Source organism: Myotis nattereri (genome assembly GCF_964212035.1).
Source record: "Myotis nattereri genome assembly, chromosome: 7".
In the NCBI taxonomy this organism is placed as follows: domain Eukaryota; kingdom Metazoa; phylum Chordata; class Mammalia; order Chiroptera; family Vespertilionidae; genus Myotis; species Myotis nattereri.
In genome coordinates, this window is record NC_138082.1 from 55,470,658 (window position 1) to 55,488,804 (window position 18,147).

Consider the following 18,147-nt stretch of genomic DNA (forward strand, 5'->3'; position numbering starts at 1 on the left):
ATTCTTCTGAAAAGTTTGCTAATTTGCACTAACATGTTAGGAAAAATGAGCCATTTAAAATTTTTCCAGTGTCAGTATTTACTCTCTTCCCAAGTACAAGTTTTATGTACTTGTTCAGTTGCTATTCTGGTATCCATGTTTAATTATTCAAAAATGCCATGCATATAACTCTACTGAACAGAATGGAAAGGAACCGAAGCGGAAACTAAAGTCCAAATTGTTTGTAGGGTAATAATTTTAATGTGCGTTTTCTCTGTAAGAATGTGGTTGGTAACTATAATACGTATGTTTTAATGACATTTTAACACAATGTCTCAGAAAATTTAAATTGGTATATTCCAGGTCATATATCTCCCCTTTAATTTTTATGAACATCTGGCCAAATGTAAAATTAGTACCTCAAGGTAAAAACAGAACTGTAAGTAATGTCAGCATTGTTTTAAAATGTCATTTGTAGCATTTTAGGGAAAGTATTAAATGAGAGGCATGCTTATTTTTTACACAACAAAATGGTACCTCCTGGCAAAATGCTTCTTATACTAGTCCAAATACATTTTATACAAAATTACTTAAATGTGAAATTTTGTTCCATTCATAATTATCATAAAACAGTGGCTTATTTTAAAGAAGATTTTGGTACTTAATATTTTTCTCACATGTGAGAACATTGTTATTAGGTTGATTAGATAACCCTCTAGCTGTATGGGTTTGTTGTCTTTTCTTATGTACAACCTGTTTCCTTTTTAAAGGGAATCAGCTAAGAGATTTTGAAAATTTTACAATTTTATATACTGTACATAGCATGTCAACTTTTGACTAACAAATCTTTATTATTTTTTTGACTTTTTAGTGAGCGAAAGAGAAGTAGTCTATGAAGGAAATTGTATATCTTGTAATTGTAAAAATGAAAATTATTCAATGAAACTCTAAACTTCGTGATTACTACTAAAATATTTAAAATTGTGAATGATTAAGGAAACACTGTTTTGGGTTACCACTTTACATTTTACCACCCTAGAATATATTCTTAATAACTTCCACTGGACCTGGTGAATGTTTTATTCAACATTTAACTTATATTTGTACTTTAGAGTATTTTTGTATAAAATCCACAGATTTATTTTAAAGTTTAGAGTTTTTATACTATAATAAAGTTGTAAATAATTATCTAAGACAGTTTTAATATAATCTAAAGCTATATTGTAGTTGTTCTGAAATATTTTTTATTAAATTTGTTAGACTAGTTATCTTGCCTTAGGATTTGTACAGTTTTAGTTATTAAGACTTTCTTCAAAGAACTAAACCAACTTGATGTGAAAAATTCAACTATATATAGTAGTGATGCTGCAATAAAGTTGTCTTATTTTTTTAAGGAAAAGTGTTGTTGATACTTGTTTAAAAAAATATCTCTAGATTGAGCTTTATTGTGTTAGATATACAGTAGGACAAGAAATAAACTGAGCAGCTATTGTAAAACAAGGCATTCCTTAGATTCTGTGTGTATTTTTTAAAGAATAAATATAATCATTCCTACATTTCTGAATGTTTGGTTTTAGTCTCTTCTTCAGATTCGTCTGAATCAACATGTCTTTTAACGATGGGATTAGCAGTAATTCCACTTATGATCCACTTCTCATTATTTGATCCTGTTCACTACCTCCCATCCCAAGGCATTCATCAACCACTTCTAAGTCAATTGTCCAAACTCCCACTGGACAATCTACATGAGAGTCCTCTCAACATGACCAGAACTGCCCATATAGTGTTCGCTTCCCATTTCCTCTGTTCAGATGTCTCAGAAGGAACTGACGACAGCCTTCCCTAACAAATCCAGCCCCCACATAATGGTCTGACAAAATCGGTCTCAAAATGAGGCACCTAAAAATGTAACCAAGTAGACCTAACCATCAGGTCTCGGGGGCAAATTCAGAAGTGATGCCAGTGATCAGCCTCTTCCTCCCACTATCCCTCCACATAGCATGTTCCTCTCTCTGACCCTAGGACAAGACACCCTAACTCTCTGGTAACTCTGCCCTGCAGATGACTGCAGCAGTGCTGGTAGCCCCCCATCCTGACCCCACCGCTGAGTTTATGCTAGGGACAGTCAGAGATTCGGATTCCTCTATATTACATTCATTTAATCCTAAAACCTTCTTGGAGAAATAAAGATCTCATTGTTATTAGTTCAACTGTTTTATCTTTTAACTAGATCTCAAAGACATTTTTTTTCTGCCAGACTTCATGAGCTGTACAAAGTTATCTCTAATTCCATGTATATTCTAAATTAAAATATTCTCCCAGTATCTACAGCTCAACAAATTTACTTTATATGTGTTTCTCTTTTTTCCAAGCTAAATTAATCATGAACAGAACTTTGGAAACTTTTTTTTCTATTCCCCCACCCAGTTTTTTCTTCTTATAGACTCCATTAATATGAAGACACCATACCTCTTGTCTCCCAAGCTAGAAACTCAGAGGTTATCCACAAATCCTTTCTCTTCTTCCTAATTCAACAATTCTGTCAATTTTAGCTAAGACATCTCACCGAGTGGTTATCTTCACTATTAGCTGTCTTAGTTCAGCCTTTTATCTTTTATCTCTTTGCCAGCAGAGAGAATATGCAGAGAAGAGAGCAAGAGTCATTATGGAAGAAGGTCTTGGAGAAGACGGGAGTAGAGGAGCAGTTCCAAGCCCCCAGGAAGAGGAACTAGGTCTGAATGGGATGCGAGAAAGAATGCCTTCCCCCTAGGGTTTTGGTTTCTTGGCCAAATACCCGTTTAATGCAATGTAGGAGCAAGTCAATATTGATCCAATTGCTAAACCACAGAGAGGAAAGGTCAGATAAAACTGACTCTAAGAATTAGGAAAACTGGTGATCTTAGCCAATGGAAATGCAGCAGAACTAGATGAGACTGAACTAGAAAGTGAAAGGGAAATTAGGAAAAGGGGGACGTGAAATTTTGAGAAGTATGATGGAGATGGGAAGGAGGGGTATTGGGCCAAAGCTAGAGGAAGAAGGGTTTTTGAAGGGTGTTTTTCCAAAGGAGAGGGGAAAGAATTTACAGGTTTAGAAGCTGAGGGGGGGAGGGCAAAACAAACAAAAACAGCCAGCAGAGAGAAGATGCAGGGAAAAGAGCAGGAGTCATTAATGGGAGAAGGTCTTGGAGAAGATGGGACGAGAGGGGCAGTTCTAAGCCCCCAGGAAGAGGAACTGGGTTTGGGTGGAATGAGAGGAAGAACACCTTCCTCTCTGAGGCCACAAGAGGAGGGTTTGTATGAAGGAGAAGGGGAGAGCAGGTGAGTATTTTACAGTGTTTGTCTGCCCGATGAGAAAATGAGTAGTGAATGGGGTCTCAGCCTGAAGACAGTAATAAAGAATTTAAATACCCGATAGGGGGGACAGGAGAGGACAATGACCAAGACAAAAATAGATGGAGGATGCCCAGCCAGTGTGGCTCAGTGGTTGAGCATCGACCTATGAACCAGGAGGTCGTGGTTCAATTCCTGGTCAGGGCACATGCCTGGCTTGCGAGCTCAATCCCCAGTGTGGGGCATGCAGAAGGCAGCTGATTAATGATTCTCTCTCATCACTGATGTTTCTATCTCTCCCTCTCCCTTCCTCTCTGAAATCAATATATATAGAAATTAAAAGTCATATTTTGTAGTGACAACTATGTAGAACTACCATATGTTTCAACAATCCTACTTCTGGGTGTGTAGCCTAAGGAAATGAAAACAAGATCTCAAAGAGATACCTGCACCCCCAGTTTCATTGCAGCATTATTTACAATAGCCAAGATATGGAAACAACCTAAGTGTCCCTTAATGAATGAATGGATAAAGATGTGGCATATATATATATATATATATATATATATATATATATATATATAAAATTTAATATTATGTAGCCATGAGAAAGAAGGAAACTGCCATTTTCAACAACATAGATGAACCTTGGGGGCATTATGCTAAGTGAAATCATACAGACAAAGACAAATACTGTATGATCTCACTTGTGTGGAATCTAAAAGACCGAACTCAGAAACAGAGAATAGAGAGGTGGTTACCAGTGGCTGGGGGAGGGGAAAATGGAGAGATGTTGGACAAAGGATACAAGCTTCCAATTATAAGATGAATACATTCTCGAGATTTAATATACAGCCTGGTGATTATAGTTAATAATACTTTATTTTGTGCTTGAAAGTTGCTAAGAGAGTAAATCTGAAATGTTCTCACCATAAAAAAGAAATGGTAATTAGGAGATAGAAGTGTTAGCTAACAGTCGCCATCATTTTATGATATGTAAGTGTATCAAATCAACATGTTGTACACCTCAAACTTACACAATGGTATGTCAATTATATCTCGATGCTGGGGAGACTTTTATTTTTAATAAGAAAAAGAAAGGAAAAAGAGAGCCCAGATTCATTGGCCAGGTAGATATAGCAGAGGAATGAGAGAGGGCATGATATCCAGGCTAGATGAAGAGGGAGAAATAAAAGCCCTGGAAAAATGAAGTTCAGGGACGAGAGCCTGGAATGAGGTCGAAGAGGAGGCAAGCTGGAGTGAGAGAGAGACAAGTAAAAGGTAAGTGGTGTGGCTGGAAAGTAGGGCATAACAGTGAGAGATTTTAATAAAATACCACATCAATCCACGCAGAGGTGGTAAGTAGCGTATTTTGTCATATTAGCAACTAAAAATGAAGTGTGCACCAGCGTTAACAGTGGGGGAAAAAAATACCTTTTTTTTAGTTCAAGTGACTTAGGAACAAAACACTATTGAAATAGATGATTTGCTTAAAGTAAATTGATTCATTAGGATGCCACTTCTTTGTAAACATAACCATTATTTGAACTTTATTTTAATGCAAAGTAATCTTCATAGATAAAAATATACTTTGGTGCCTGAGGGGGGCAGCGAAGAGAACGTTTTCAATTACACAATTGCATAGAATTGTTCATAGCCCAACCTGCGTATCTCGGTGGTTGAGCATTGACCTATGAACCAGGAGGTCACCGTTCAATTCCTGGTCAGGGAACATACCCGGTTGTGGGCTTATTCCCCAGTGTGGGGCGTGCAGGAGGCAGCCAATCAATGATTCTCTCTCATCATTGATGTTTCTATCTCTTTCTCTCCCTCTCCCTTCCTCTCTGAAATCAATAAAAACATATTTTTAAAAAAGATTTGCTCATTTTACTTGTGTAGTTAGCAAGACAGAAGAAACCAGAATTAGGATGTTTGAATATATAAACATAGTGTACCTTTGGAAGGATTCACTTCAGGTATGAGTTTAGTATATAAACCCCTTATTGATAGCCAGAGAAGAAGAATGGAAATAAATTGAGCAAGATCTTGATACCTTGGCAAAGGGGCTGACCCTGGCATGGGTCGGAGAGTTCAGCGGGAGACACGGACTCTGGTTCACTTTGGGCATTCACTGTGTGTCCATGGGTCAGTCATGTCCCTTCTGTGGGCCTCAGTTTCCTTATCAGTAAATGAAAATGGCCCTTATCACTTCTAACACTCTGACTGTCCTTATAGACCTCATTGGTCAGATTTCCTCGGAGTAATCACTCCACTTCAGACTGGACTACACAGGCATGGAAAGGGTTAGAAAGGACGGGAAAGGGTTAGACTTGATTTTTTTAGAATATAATTTAATTTTTTAAAAAAACAGTTTTAGGTTTATAAAAAGTTGAGCAGGAAATATACAGAGTTCCTATATACTTCCTTATCTCTCTTCCTCTTTCGACCTATTACTAGCATCTTGCATTCGTGAACTGAAATTTGTTAAAATGATGATCCGATATTGATGCAGCTTTAACTAAAGTATATAGTTTACATTAGGGTTCATCTTTGTGTTGCACATTCTGTGGGTTTTGACAAATGTATAATGATACATATGTACCATTACAGTATCATACAAAATAGTTTCCCTGCCCTAAAAATCCTCTGGGCTTCACCTACTCATGTCTCCTTTCCTGTCCTCCTCTTACACACACACACACACACACACACACACACACACACACACACCACCTACCCCTGGCAACCACTGATCTTTTTACTGTTGCCATAGCTTTACCTTTTTACCAAAATATCTTATAGTTGGAATCGTATAATATGTAACCTTTTAAGATTGGCTTCTCTCACTTAGCAATACGTATTTGAGGTTCCTCCATGTCTTTTCATGACTTAATAGCTCATTTCTTTCAAGCGCTGAATGAAATTACATTGTATGGATGTACCACACTTGGTTTATTCATTCACTTATTGAAGGACATCTTGGTTGTTTCCTGGTTTGGGCCATTATGAATAAAGCTGCTCTAAACATCTGCGTGCAGGTTTTTGTGTGTATGTAAGCTTTCAACTTGTTTGTGTAAATACTAAGGAGCACAGGTGCTGGGCCCACGGTCAGAATAGATTTAGTTTTGTAAGAAGCTGCAGAACTGTCCCCAGCGCGGCTGCACCACTTTGCGTTCCCACCAGCCACGGATGGGAGTTCCTCTTGCTCCACATCCTCACTGCCATTTCGTGTTGTCCGTGCTCCAGATTTAGGTCACTGTAGTATGTGTATAGTGGTATCCCATTTTTGTTTTCATCTGCAATTCTGTGATGATATATGCTGCTGAGTGTATTTTCAGATGCTTATTTGCTACCTATATATCTTCTTTGGTGAGGGGTCAGTTCATATCATTTGTACCTTTTTAATGGAGTTGTATTTTTATTGTTGAGTTCAGACTTGATTTTGCAGGATTCTTTTGCTGATGACACGAGGTTCTGTCGGGGCTTAAACAAGCACCCCAGCTGGCCCTGGCTTGAGCATTGTGTTGTCTGGTTCCAGAGGCCCTCACCACTCAGGTTACAGTTGAATAGTTTACACATACATCAGAGCAAGCACAGTTTTGTTGTTGTTGCTTGTTTTGGCTAAAACAAGAGAAATTTATTGTCTTATAGTTCTGGAAGCCAGAAGTTCAGGATCAAGGTGTCAACAAGGTTGGTTTCTTCCAAGGGCTGTGCCAACATAGTTTAAAGAACTTTAATCCAGGCTCTGGTGGCAGAGAAAAGTTATCTGAGGGACATAGTTCACTGGGAGGAGCCTTTGAAGTGGTTTCTGGCCATGAGATCCCAAGGAGAAACCTGGCAAACACCACCTTAACCACCCGATCCCAGGTAACATCAGCAGCGATGTGAGACACAAACATCTGTCCCCCTGGGGATGCACATCACTTCTGTGGTACCCTTGCCGAAAGGAGAACCGCCTGAATCCCGTTCTCCCACTCTCCCTCAGGAGGAAACAGCAGGCAAATGGGACCTGAAGTGCTTGCAAAACAGCTGGCCAGGACTCTTCAAACGTGAGGACACGAAGAAAGACAAAGAATAACAGGCGGCCTCTGAACAGCTTGGACTCTTCTCACTTGCACACCTCACTGTTTCCTCTGCAACCATGTCTACAACGGGACGTGGCTGAGATTGAGAAAATCTATAAATTGAGATTAAAGAAGACAGAAACGTAAGGGGAAAATCCAAAGAAACGATTGAACAGGAGAAGCAAGCAGGCGGATCGTAATGAGGCACCGCTGACATGCACAGTACATCCCACAAGTGTTGGCCTCTTCTTTTAGCTGTTTACCTCTGTACGATGCAAAGATGTTGGGTCAGTTTAAATGCCGATGCTGCCTCTTTTCACATCAGAGAACTGCTGACAGCTAAGGCCATCCGTGCCTGCCGCTCGCACCTGCCCGGCTGGCTGGCAGGGAAAGAAACCAGCTGGCTTGTTGGTGACGTTGGTGAAGGAAGAAGCTGGGTGGGACGACAGTGAAATCTAGAGTGAAAACCAAGCTGGCCCAAGGTGTCCTGCAGGCTGGAAGATGCAATTTAATCAGAGTGCCATTTTTTTGTTGTTGTTAAAATGATTTTAATTACTGGAATTCGCAATATCCTTAATATGCAAATAAAACGTTTTAAAACCCGGAGAGAGAAAAAGGAATAACAGAGGAGCTGTTCCATATTTAAAGGAGACCAATGGGACATACGATGTCAGTGCAATGAATGATCCCGGACTGGATTTGAGAACAGAAAAAGAAACATTAGAGAGACAATCGATGAAAGCCTACCAGCGTTCCTTCTTGACTTTGATTATGACACTGGCATATATAGGACGTTAATATTTAGAGAAGCTGGCTGAAGGGCGACAAAAATTCTCTGTACGATTTTTGCGAGTCTGAAATTAATTCGATTCACGTGAAAAGTTTTAAAAATTGCGTTGGCGAGCGGGTCCAGCGGGCAGCGCGCCGCCGGATCTCGCCGCGGGTTGGGCGAGCCCGGCCCCCGCCCTCCGCGGGCCGCTCGGTGGGAGGGGTCGGGCCGCCCCGCATTTCCCAGACGCGCCGCCGGGCGCCCGCACCCACCGTCATGCCCGGGCCCGCGCTGCCCGCCGTCCTGCTGCCGCTGCTGGGCCTCGCCGCCGCCGCTGTCGCGGGTAAGTCGCCGCCCCTGCGCGGCCCCCTCCTCGCCCCCGGCCCCGCTGAGACTCTCCACCATCCATCCCCTACCCGTCCCTGGGCGCCCCGGGGGCCGCGTCCCGCCCGGGCCTCTCTACCTCCCTGCGCGCCCCCCCCTCCCCGTGCGCCCCCGCGGGCGGGCCCAGGGGTCGGTCCTCCCCCCACTACCCTCCAGTTCAGGGGGTTCCAGGAAGGCGCCCGGGGGAAGGGGTCGCCGAGCTCCCGAGAGTTCCCTCTCCCTCCCGAGAAGTGCAAGCGTCAGCGCAGACCCCACTCGGAGCGAGGGGGACCTTCGAGGGGGCTGAGCGGCCGGAGAGCAGGGGGATGGAGGGTACCCGGCCAGAACAGTTTCTGCGCCACTGGGGGCTGCGATGGGGAGCGGGGAACTTGGCCGCCGAGGTGTCCCCAGCTGTGCCCCGCGGGGTGGGTGGCGGGGGTGGGAGGAAGCAGGCCCTCATCTGCTCACCGCGGTGTTTGTCCAGTTGGTTGGTGTTCAAGTTGTTGCAACAGGAAAACAGTGCAGCCAGATAACCCTTGGATCCTAGTGGGACGGGCGCAGCCTAAGCTTGGATTTCACTGAAGTCGTGTGATTTAAAGATCGTGAAGTGTGGTCTGCAGTTGTGCAAGTGACAGATGAAAAATTACACATGTTCGTCAGTCATTTCCCAAATGACTCCTGAGGAAAATACAACTCTGTTGAACATGTGGCTTAAAAGAAAAACACAACAAACACATTTCCTGTGCAAGCATGTAAAATATGTGGCTGGGGTACACTCTGGGGAAAGGCTTCCATCCCCAAGCTCTACTGAAGGAACAATTCCAGGAATTACAGACCAAAATAAACAAGAACTCGGTGAATACTTGTGTGGGTTTGAATTAAATGATTATGCAAGAGTGTGATTCCCCCCTTCCTCCCCCCCGCCCCCCGCCCCGCTACGAAATGTCATTGTCGTTTTATAAGTTCTTGCTGGAAGCCTGCTGACAGGCAGGAATATTTTAAAGGACCTCAGTGATGGAGGCAGCAGGAGAGTCAGCAGCCCAGAACTTGCTGAAAAACCCGAAGCTCCTTCCCTGAAACCTTTTGTCCACCAGCATTTACGACCAGTTATGTCATCTGTTGCCGGTGAAGGAGCAGAAACAATTGGTGCAGATGTTCTCGCTGCTCAGACTGCACATTCGCTTTTCCTAAGGCAGGGCTGGGCTTGAGATCTGTGAAGAGGGGCTGTTTGAGCCCACCTTAAGCATGCCCTCGTCATGTTTGCCCGCCCGTAACATCTAAATGCCCGGGGAACCCACCCTCTGGGTGGCCATGCCTTCATACTGCGGGCTAGTCAAAACATTCTTTTCTTGTTAAACTTTACAAAAAAACATCAACTTCTAGACTTGGATATCTCTCTTCAGAAAAGCTGTTTTGATCAATAGAGGACAAGCTATTTTAGGAAAGTTTTGTTCTTTTTCCTTTTTATACTGGCAGGATGGTTAAATGGGCTTTTCTTTAATTTTTATTGAATTTATTGGGGTGACATTGTTTCAGTAAAACTATATAGGTTTCAAGCATACAGTTCTGTTATGCATCATCTACATATTGTATTGTGTGTTCACCCAAAGTCAGTAAATAGGCTTTTCAAGAGCTTAAGAAAAGTGCGTGTTGAATACATTAATGCCATTAATTAATCAGCTTCTCTCAGTAAGGAGGCTTTAATGATTGATTTAGAAAGAGCATGAGCAGAGCATGAACTTTGGAGTCAGGTACAGAAACTGTGGCCTTGAACAAGTTACCCAACTCATTTCACCTTAGTAAAATGGAGATAATACCTCACGGCTAACTGAGCATTAGATGAAAATTCTATGTCTAGAACCTGTGACATGCATGGGAAATCTTGTATCTTTCCTTGTTCTCTTCATACAAAATGAAGGGTAATTATTGCAACTAGAAAACCTCATGAGTGACGCTTTCCAGGGATGTACGTTGGATGTATATGGTTATTGAACACATTCACATACATGTTGATGATATAGGGCTAAAAAGCTATATATGTATGTATTTTTTTCATCGTAATACTTCACAAATCTCCCATCCAGATAAGATCAAGAATCACATTCGGCTTAGGACTAAGTTAAGAAAGCTTTTCAAGGTTTTCACAGATTTAGCTGAATGGCAAGACCTCAACAGAAAAGCTCCTATGGTATTGCTGCATGAAGTATGAATTTAATGTTGACGTGGAGATCATTGCTATTGTTCTGGTATTTTGGAAATTATTTTGTAAGTGTTCTTATATTGTTTTTAGTTATCTTGAAAATCACAGTGAGCAAAACACTCTTTAAATTCCTGAATGAGGTTCTATGGTATTCCTCTTAAAGAGTTCTTTCTGCACTTAGTAGATGATCAGTATGTTTACTGGGCCAGTGATTTCCCATGGATGGCATAAGATGAGTGAATATTAGCATTTCAAAGTAAATCCTCATTCTGTGGTTAGCACATGGATCAGAATTTAGGTAACTAATTTTTTTTTTTTTAGCTCTTTGTGGAAGCAGCCCTCTTTGTATTTTTATTTTTTTTAATTAAATTTATTGAAATAACATTGGTTAATAACATTATGTAAATTTCAGGTATACAGCATTATATTTTTATGTCTGTATACTCTATTGTGTGCTCACTGTCCAAAGTCTAGTTTTTATCCAATTCACCTTCCCTCCATCCCCTCTGCCTCCGGTAACCACCATTCTGTTGCTGTATCTGTGGATTTGTTTTGGGGTTTTTTGTTACTTTGTTGTTTTTGTTTGTTTTGTTACTTTTTTTGTTTTATGTTCCATATATGGGTGAAATCTTATTACTTTTGTTCTTTTCCATTTGATTTATTTCACTTAGCAAGGTACCCTCAAGATCCATCCTGAGTAGTATTCCTTTGTACATATATATAGCACATTTTCTTTGTTCATTCATCCATCAATGGACCCTTAGGTTGTTTTTACATTGTAGTTATTGTAAATAATGCTGCAGAGAACTCATGCAGCTCAATAATAACAAAAAACAATTAGATTTAAAAATGGACAGAATGAATAGACATTTTTTTTCCAGACATGTAGATGGCAAACAGGCCTATGAAAAGATGTTCAACATCACTACTTATTAGGGAAATGCAAGTCAAAACTGCAAATCAGAAGCCATTCTTACCTATTCGAATAGCTATTACCAAAAAGACAAAAATAATCCCTATTGGCGTGGATACGGAGAAAAGGGAACCCTGTTGCAGTGTTGGTGGAAATGTAAACTGGTACAGCCACTATGGAAAACAGTGTGGAGGTTCCTTCGAAAATTGGGAATAGAACAACCATAAGACCCAGCAACTCCTCTCTGGGTATTTACCCAAAGAGTACGAAAACACTAATTTATAAAGATGTAGGTTACTAATTTGCAATTGCCGTATCCTTCAAGCCCTCGGTGAGGTGCTCCTGTCATCTCTTACCACCCTTCCTGCCATTCTGTGCATCTACACTGACCTCCTGAGACTCAAGCACCAGACTAGCCTCGCCTTTCCCAGTCCTTGGCATAGTGGCCCTAACCCACATCATTCAGATCTGTTCACCTCCTCAGGTCTTCCCTGAACATGCCACATTCTTTGTCACATCCCCACGTTTATCTTCTTCAAAACACTTAATGCTTTCTGAATGCATCTTGTTTTTTAAAAATGAGATCAACCAAAGGACTTGTATGCACGCATATGAGCATAACCAATGGACATAGACAGTAAGGGGGTGAGGGCATGTGCTGGCGGGTGGGAGTGGCTGGGGAGAGGTCAATGGGGGGAAAAGGAGACTCATGTAATACTTTAAACCAGAAAGAATTTAAATAAAAAAGTAATAAAATAATAAAATAAAAAGTTATCTTTATTGTTAAAAGTATGTATTACAGATGTCTCCTTTTCCACCCCATTCTTGCTTGTCACTGTTTTCTTGCTTGTCACTTCCCTTACCAGGAGGAAGCTCTGTAATAGCAGAGACTTTACCATCTCGTGGAGTTTTATTTTGTTTTGATTTATGTCTCTGTACTTTATTCTAATTTGTGATAAAAAAAATTTTAGATAATGGTTTAAAAAGTAGGGGCGGCAGGTGGGTAATGGGATTGTAATTTCTTCCAAATTATTCTACCTCTGCTATGAACTTATCTCATAGTTGAATTTAAAGCATTAAATCATCTTAATCTGTTGATATGACTTTTTTAAAAAATATATTTTATTGATTTTTTACAGAGAGGAAGGGAGAGAGACAGAGAGTTAGAAACATCGATGAGAGAGAAACATCGATCAGCTGCCTCCTGCACATCCCCCATTGGGGAAGCGCCCGCAACCCAGGTACATGCCCTTGACCGGAATCGAACCTGGGACCTTTCAGTCCGCAGGCCGACGCTCTATCCGCTGAGCCAAACCGGCTTTGGCTGATATGACTTTTTATGACTCTGTGGAAGGCACAGTTATGTTTCAAGGGAAATTCACATAGTTTTTGTATTTGAAATGTTAATAAATGTTTATTTTACTTCCAATGAAAAAGTGAAATTGCAACTAGATATTATTTCCGGACTTCTTTCATTATTGAGAAGCTTTTATAAATGTGTTCATGTGTTAAAAACTAGTTTTAAAACAGTGTTATTGACAATTTTTATAACACATATCAAATATTTCATTCCTTTTTTGGGTTATTTTAGATTTTGAGGGTAAATCTCTTTTTTTAAAATATATTTTATTGCTTTTTTACAGAGAGGAGGGGAGAGAGATGGAGAGTTAGAAACATCGATGAGAGAGAAACATCGATCAGCTGCCTCCTGGGGATGTGCCCGCAACCAAGGTACATGCCCTTGACAGGAATCGAACCTGGGACCCTTCAGTCCGTAGGCCGACTCTCCATCCACTGAGCCAAACGGGTTCGGGCCTGAGGGTAAATCTTAAAACTGACTCTCTAAGAAAATGGGCTAGTGATGCCCAGTAGGTGCAGAGTAACACTGACTGGTATCCCCATACAATGAATAAATATCATGACAACTCTTCTGAGAAGGCACGTGAGGGGACAAGGCAGAGATGGACACCGTGGAAGCTAGATGGGAAGGGTGGTGTTGAGAGGAGATGGAGTGTCAGAGAGGCTGGGTTTCCTGGAGATTCAGGGAGATCTTGCAGGCCAGCATACTGGGCTCTGGATTAGTCAGGGACTTGGAACAGCCACTCCCTCCCCCTTACACAGTAAAGGGGATAAAGGGCTCTTCTTCCTCCTCTGTCTCTGCCACACTTGCCCTTGTTGGACAGAAGTGACTGCAGCTCATATCTTAATGGGAGAGGGGCAAAGGTCTTGTTATTGACAAAGAAAAAAATTATAATCTTTGCCTTTCCCTTGTTAACACTCAGAACAAGTATGTCCCCAGGATCACTTCCTCTTATTCTGTGCCTGATTGTTTAAAAAAAGAAATCATAAGGGAACAGAGAGTTCTATGGCCGCTTACCAGTAATGCAAAATATTCCACGGATATGCCATTTTCTTCTTTCAGTACAAGGTAGTTTTAGGCAAAGAAACTATATGGAAACGTTTGGAGTTACATCAAGTACAAGCTTTTAAATTTCTCATCAGGCTTCTAAAATTCTGCACTAGTTAAATCAGTAGAATTATAAAGTTACAAAATTCATAAAGACTTGTTTAGGTGTTTTATTATTTTTAATATATTTATATTTATTTCAGAGAGGAAGGGAAAGGGAGAAAGATAGAAACATCAATGATGAGAGAGAATCTTTGATCGGCTGCCTCCTGCATGCCCCCTACTGGGGATCCAGCCCACAACCCAGGCATGTGCCCTGACGGAGAATCAAACCATGACCTGCCGGTTCATAGGTCGATGCTCAACCACTGAGACACAACAGCCAGGCCGTTTAGGTGTATTATTAATAACAATCTATCTTTTAGGAGTGCTGCAAAGAGTAACAGAAAGCACTTTGCAGAGAGCTTTGTGGGCAGGATTTTTTTTTTTTTTCTTAAGCAAAGCTTAATTATTGAAATATATTTTATGGAAAACATTTACAGAACCTGAAAACCTATGGCAATATTTTAGGGAGGCAAGATGATAGCAAGTCTTAGTTTAGCCTTTTGCTCATGAAGTCTAGTAATCTCACCGACTTTCCTCACGGAAGGTATCCAGTCTTTACTTGGACATTGCTCTTCTCAAAGTAAAATTGCATCCCTTGAGCAGTGCTTAAAGCTTGTTCCTGGGCAGAAGCTCTGACCTGGAGCATGGCAAGGAGGGTTCCGTGCTGAATCAGCTAACTGGAGTTTCTGCTAATGCTGACATGAGCCGACGGAGAAGGCAACTGAGAGGTTTGAGGAAGTGAAGCAATAATTTTTACATTTTCCTGCCTGTAGTTTATTTTTTCTTCTCTTTTTGGCCTTATCATGTATGGCTTATTTACTTCTTCAACAATGTTCTTTGACTTGCTATAATTACCATTATCATCATCATCATATTCACTCCCATCTCAGAGGGAATCTTTCTATTCCCTCTCTCTGACCTAGATATCCACATGGCTTTTTCCTTCAGCTCATTCAGATCACTTTTTATAAGTCATCTTTATAAGGAGACCTTTCTTTTTTTAAAAAAAAATATATTTTATTGATTTTTTACAGAGAGGAAGGGAGAGAGACAGGGAGTCAGAAACATGGATGGGAGAGAAACATCGATCAGCTGCCTCCTGCACATCTCCCACTTGGGACGTGCCCGCAGCCCAGGCACATGCCCTTGACCGGAATCGAACCTGGGACCCCTCAGTCCGCAGGCCGACGCTCCATCCACTGAGCCAAACCGGTTTCGGCAAGGAGACCTTTCTTAGACACCTGTCTGAGATTGCGACCCAAACCCCTACCCTACACAAGGCTCTTGCTTCTCTGCTGTCACTTTTCTCCTTGGGGCTTATCACTCCCTGTGGTCGCTAGCCTCCAAGGTGGCCCAAGAGATTCTCGCCTCCTGGTATTCGTGCTCTGCATGGCTCACCCCACACCAGTGAGGGCTGACCGGTATCACCAGGAGGATATTGTGGAAATTACCGAGTGTGAGTCCCAAGGCTGGATCATAAAAGGCATTGCACTCCTACCTTGTTCTCATTTGAATCACTTGACCCTTGAGCAACCCAGTGGAGAAGTCATGTAGTGAGGAACTGAGGCTGCCTCCCCACAGGCAACACCAGCTCACCGTCTGTATGAGTGAGCCTTTGTGGAGGCTGTGGCCCTGGCCAACATCTTGACTACGACTTCATGAGACACCCCAGGCCAGAATCACCCAGCGAAGCAGCTGCTTCCGAATTCCTGACCCAGACAAACTGTGTAAAATAATAAAGCTTTTTAGTTGATTTAAGCTGCTAATTTGCTACTTGGCAATAGATTGGCTAATAACCCACCTAAATAGAAAACACCTCCTGGCCGGATAGCTCAGTTGATTAGAGAGACATCCTGATACACCAAGGTTGCAGGTTCTATCCCTGGTTCAGGGCACATACTAGAAAACCAATGAATGCATAAAAATGGAACAACAAAATCAGTCTCTCTCTCTCTCTCTCTCTCTCTCTCTCTCTCTCTCTCTCTCTCTCTCTCTCTCTCTGTCTCTCTCCCCCTCTCCGTCTCCCTAAAATCAATAAAATAAATTTTTGTAAAGTTTAATTTCTATTTATCAATTGAAATAATATGAAACACCTCCTACATATTATTTTATTTACTTAATCTGTGTATCTGCCTCAACTAGAATATGAGCTCCGGGATAGCAGGAATTTTTTCCTTTTTGTTCACTGTGGAATCTGTAGTCCCTAGAGCAATTTTCTCAAAATAGCCTCCTGTGATAAGTACTGGCATCATCCCCATTTTACAAATAAGGAACTTGGGGCACCAGGAGGTTGTTACATATAGCCAAGATCATGTAGTCAGAGCCAGACTTTTCTCCATAGCTTAATATGCTTAGTCAGAATGCTGCACTGCCCACTTCTCTGCATACTATCTTGTGTTAGGTACAAGACACTATGATAGTTGGGGGGCCGGGGGGAGTTAAATTTAAGACATGGTCTCTGTTGTCATGCAGTTCACAGTCCAATTGAGAAAATAGGATCAATATCAAATAACTGGCATACAGGATTTGATCAGTGCCATATGAGTGTGGGTGTAGGTCATCAAAAGATTCAAAGACAGAGAAACAGTGATCAGACTATCAATCCCCAGAGGGAAAGTAGGGGAGGGTGGGAGTAAGGAGAAGAGATCAACCAAAGGACTTGTATGCATGCATATAAGCCAAACCAATGGACACGGACAACAGGGGGATGAGAGCACGAGTGTTGGGGTGGGGGGGGAGGTTGGGGGTTAATGGGGGGATGAGGACACATTTGTAATACCTTAACCAATAAAGAAATTTTTTAAAAAGTTATTTATTAATTTTAGAGAGTGTGAGGAAGGGGGAGAGAGAGAAATATCAATTTGTTGTTCCACTTATTTATGCATTCAATGGTACATGCCCTTGACTGGAATCGAACCTGGACCCTTTAGTCCGCAGGTCGAAGCTCTATCCACTGAGCCAAACTGGTTAGGGCAAAGTTACTTCTTAAATGACAATTAAGCTGCCATTCTAAAATTCTGTACAGTGGGGCCTTGACTTACGAGTTTAATGCGTTCCGTGACCGAGCTCGTAACTCAAATTACTCGTATGTCAAATCTTAAAGCGAACGAGTGAGACACCTGATGCTGGGCTGATGTTGTGGCATTCACTGTGACGTTCGCTGTGCCAACTAGCGGTGGGGTAACTGAAGCTGGCTCGTAACCCGAATTTTAGCTTGCAACTCAAAGCAAAAAATCGGCCGAGAGATGGCTCGTATCTAGGAAAACTCGTTAGTCGGGACACTCGTAAGTCAAGGCCCCACTGTATTTGCAAAAATATCCTTCAAACATGAAGGTAGTATAGAGACACTTAGTAACACAGAAATGTAAGAAGGAATGAAGAACAACAGAGTAGGTAAATATGTGTTTACATCTAAAGGAACATTGACCATGCAAAATAGTAATAAAACAATAACACAAAGGAAGGGAGGTCCATGAAATTCAAATATTATAAGATCCTAGCATTGTCTAGGAAGTGGTAAAAGTACTAATTTAGTTTAGGTACCAATAAAATTTAGGTAAGGTGGCATGTTGTAATTTTCAGGGCTCCCACTACAGAAATAAAATTAAAGAAAATTTATTTAATAAGCTAAAAGAAAAATGGAACTTAAAAATATTTAGTAATCTAAAAAAAACACAAAAGGGGGGGAAAGGAACATAAAACAAGTAGGACAAATAGAAAACAAATGGTAACATACTATATATAAACACAAATGCATCCATAACTACATTAAATATTAATTGAAATATTCTAATTACAAAACAAATATTATCAAACTGGAATTTTTTTGAAACCTAATTGCTGCTTGTAAGAATTATAATCACTTTGCAAAAGTGTTGGCAGTATCTGCCAAAGCTAGACACAGAGATACCTCTATGACCCAGCATTCCACTTCTAGAAATATACCCATGAGAAAGCATTCCTATGTGCACCAAAAGATGCCCAATGTGTTTATAGCAAGAGTACTTAATGGACACC

General features: G+C 41.1%; 1 protein-coding gene across 1 annotated transcript in view; it reads left to right on the forward strand.

Annotated features, from left to right (window-relative positions):
* The first annotated feature begins 8,318 nt into the window (after window positions 1–8,318).
* The window catches only part of CD302 (CD302 molecule), a 28,725-nt gene continuing 18,896 nt past the window's right edge, over window positions 8,319–18,147 (forward strand). The window contains exon 1 of the mRNA XM_081095901.1: window positions 8,319–8,485. Within this exon, the coding sequence (XP_080952027.1) occupies window positions 8,419–8,485 (67 nt within the window). The 5' untranslated portion in view covers window positions 8,319–8,418. The remainder of the gene's footprint in view (window positions 8,486–18,147) is intronic.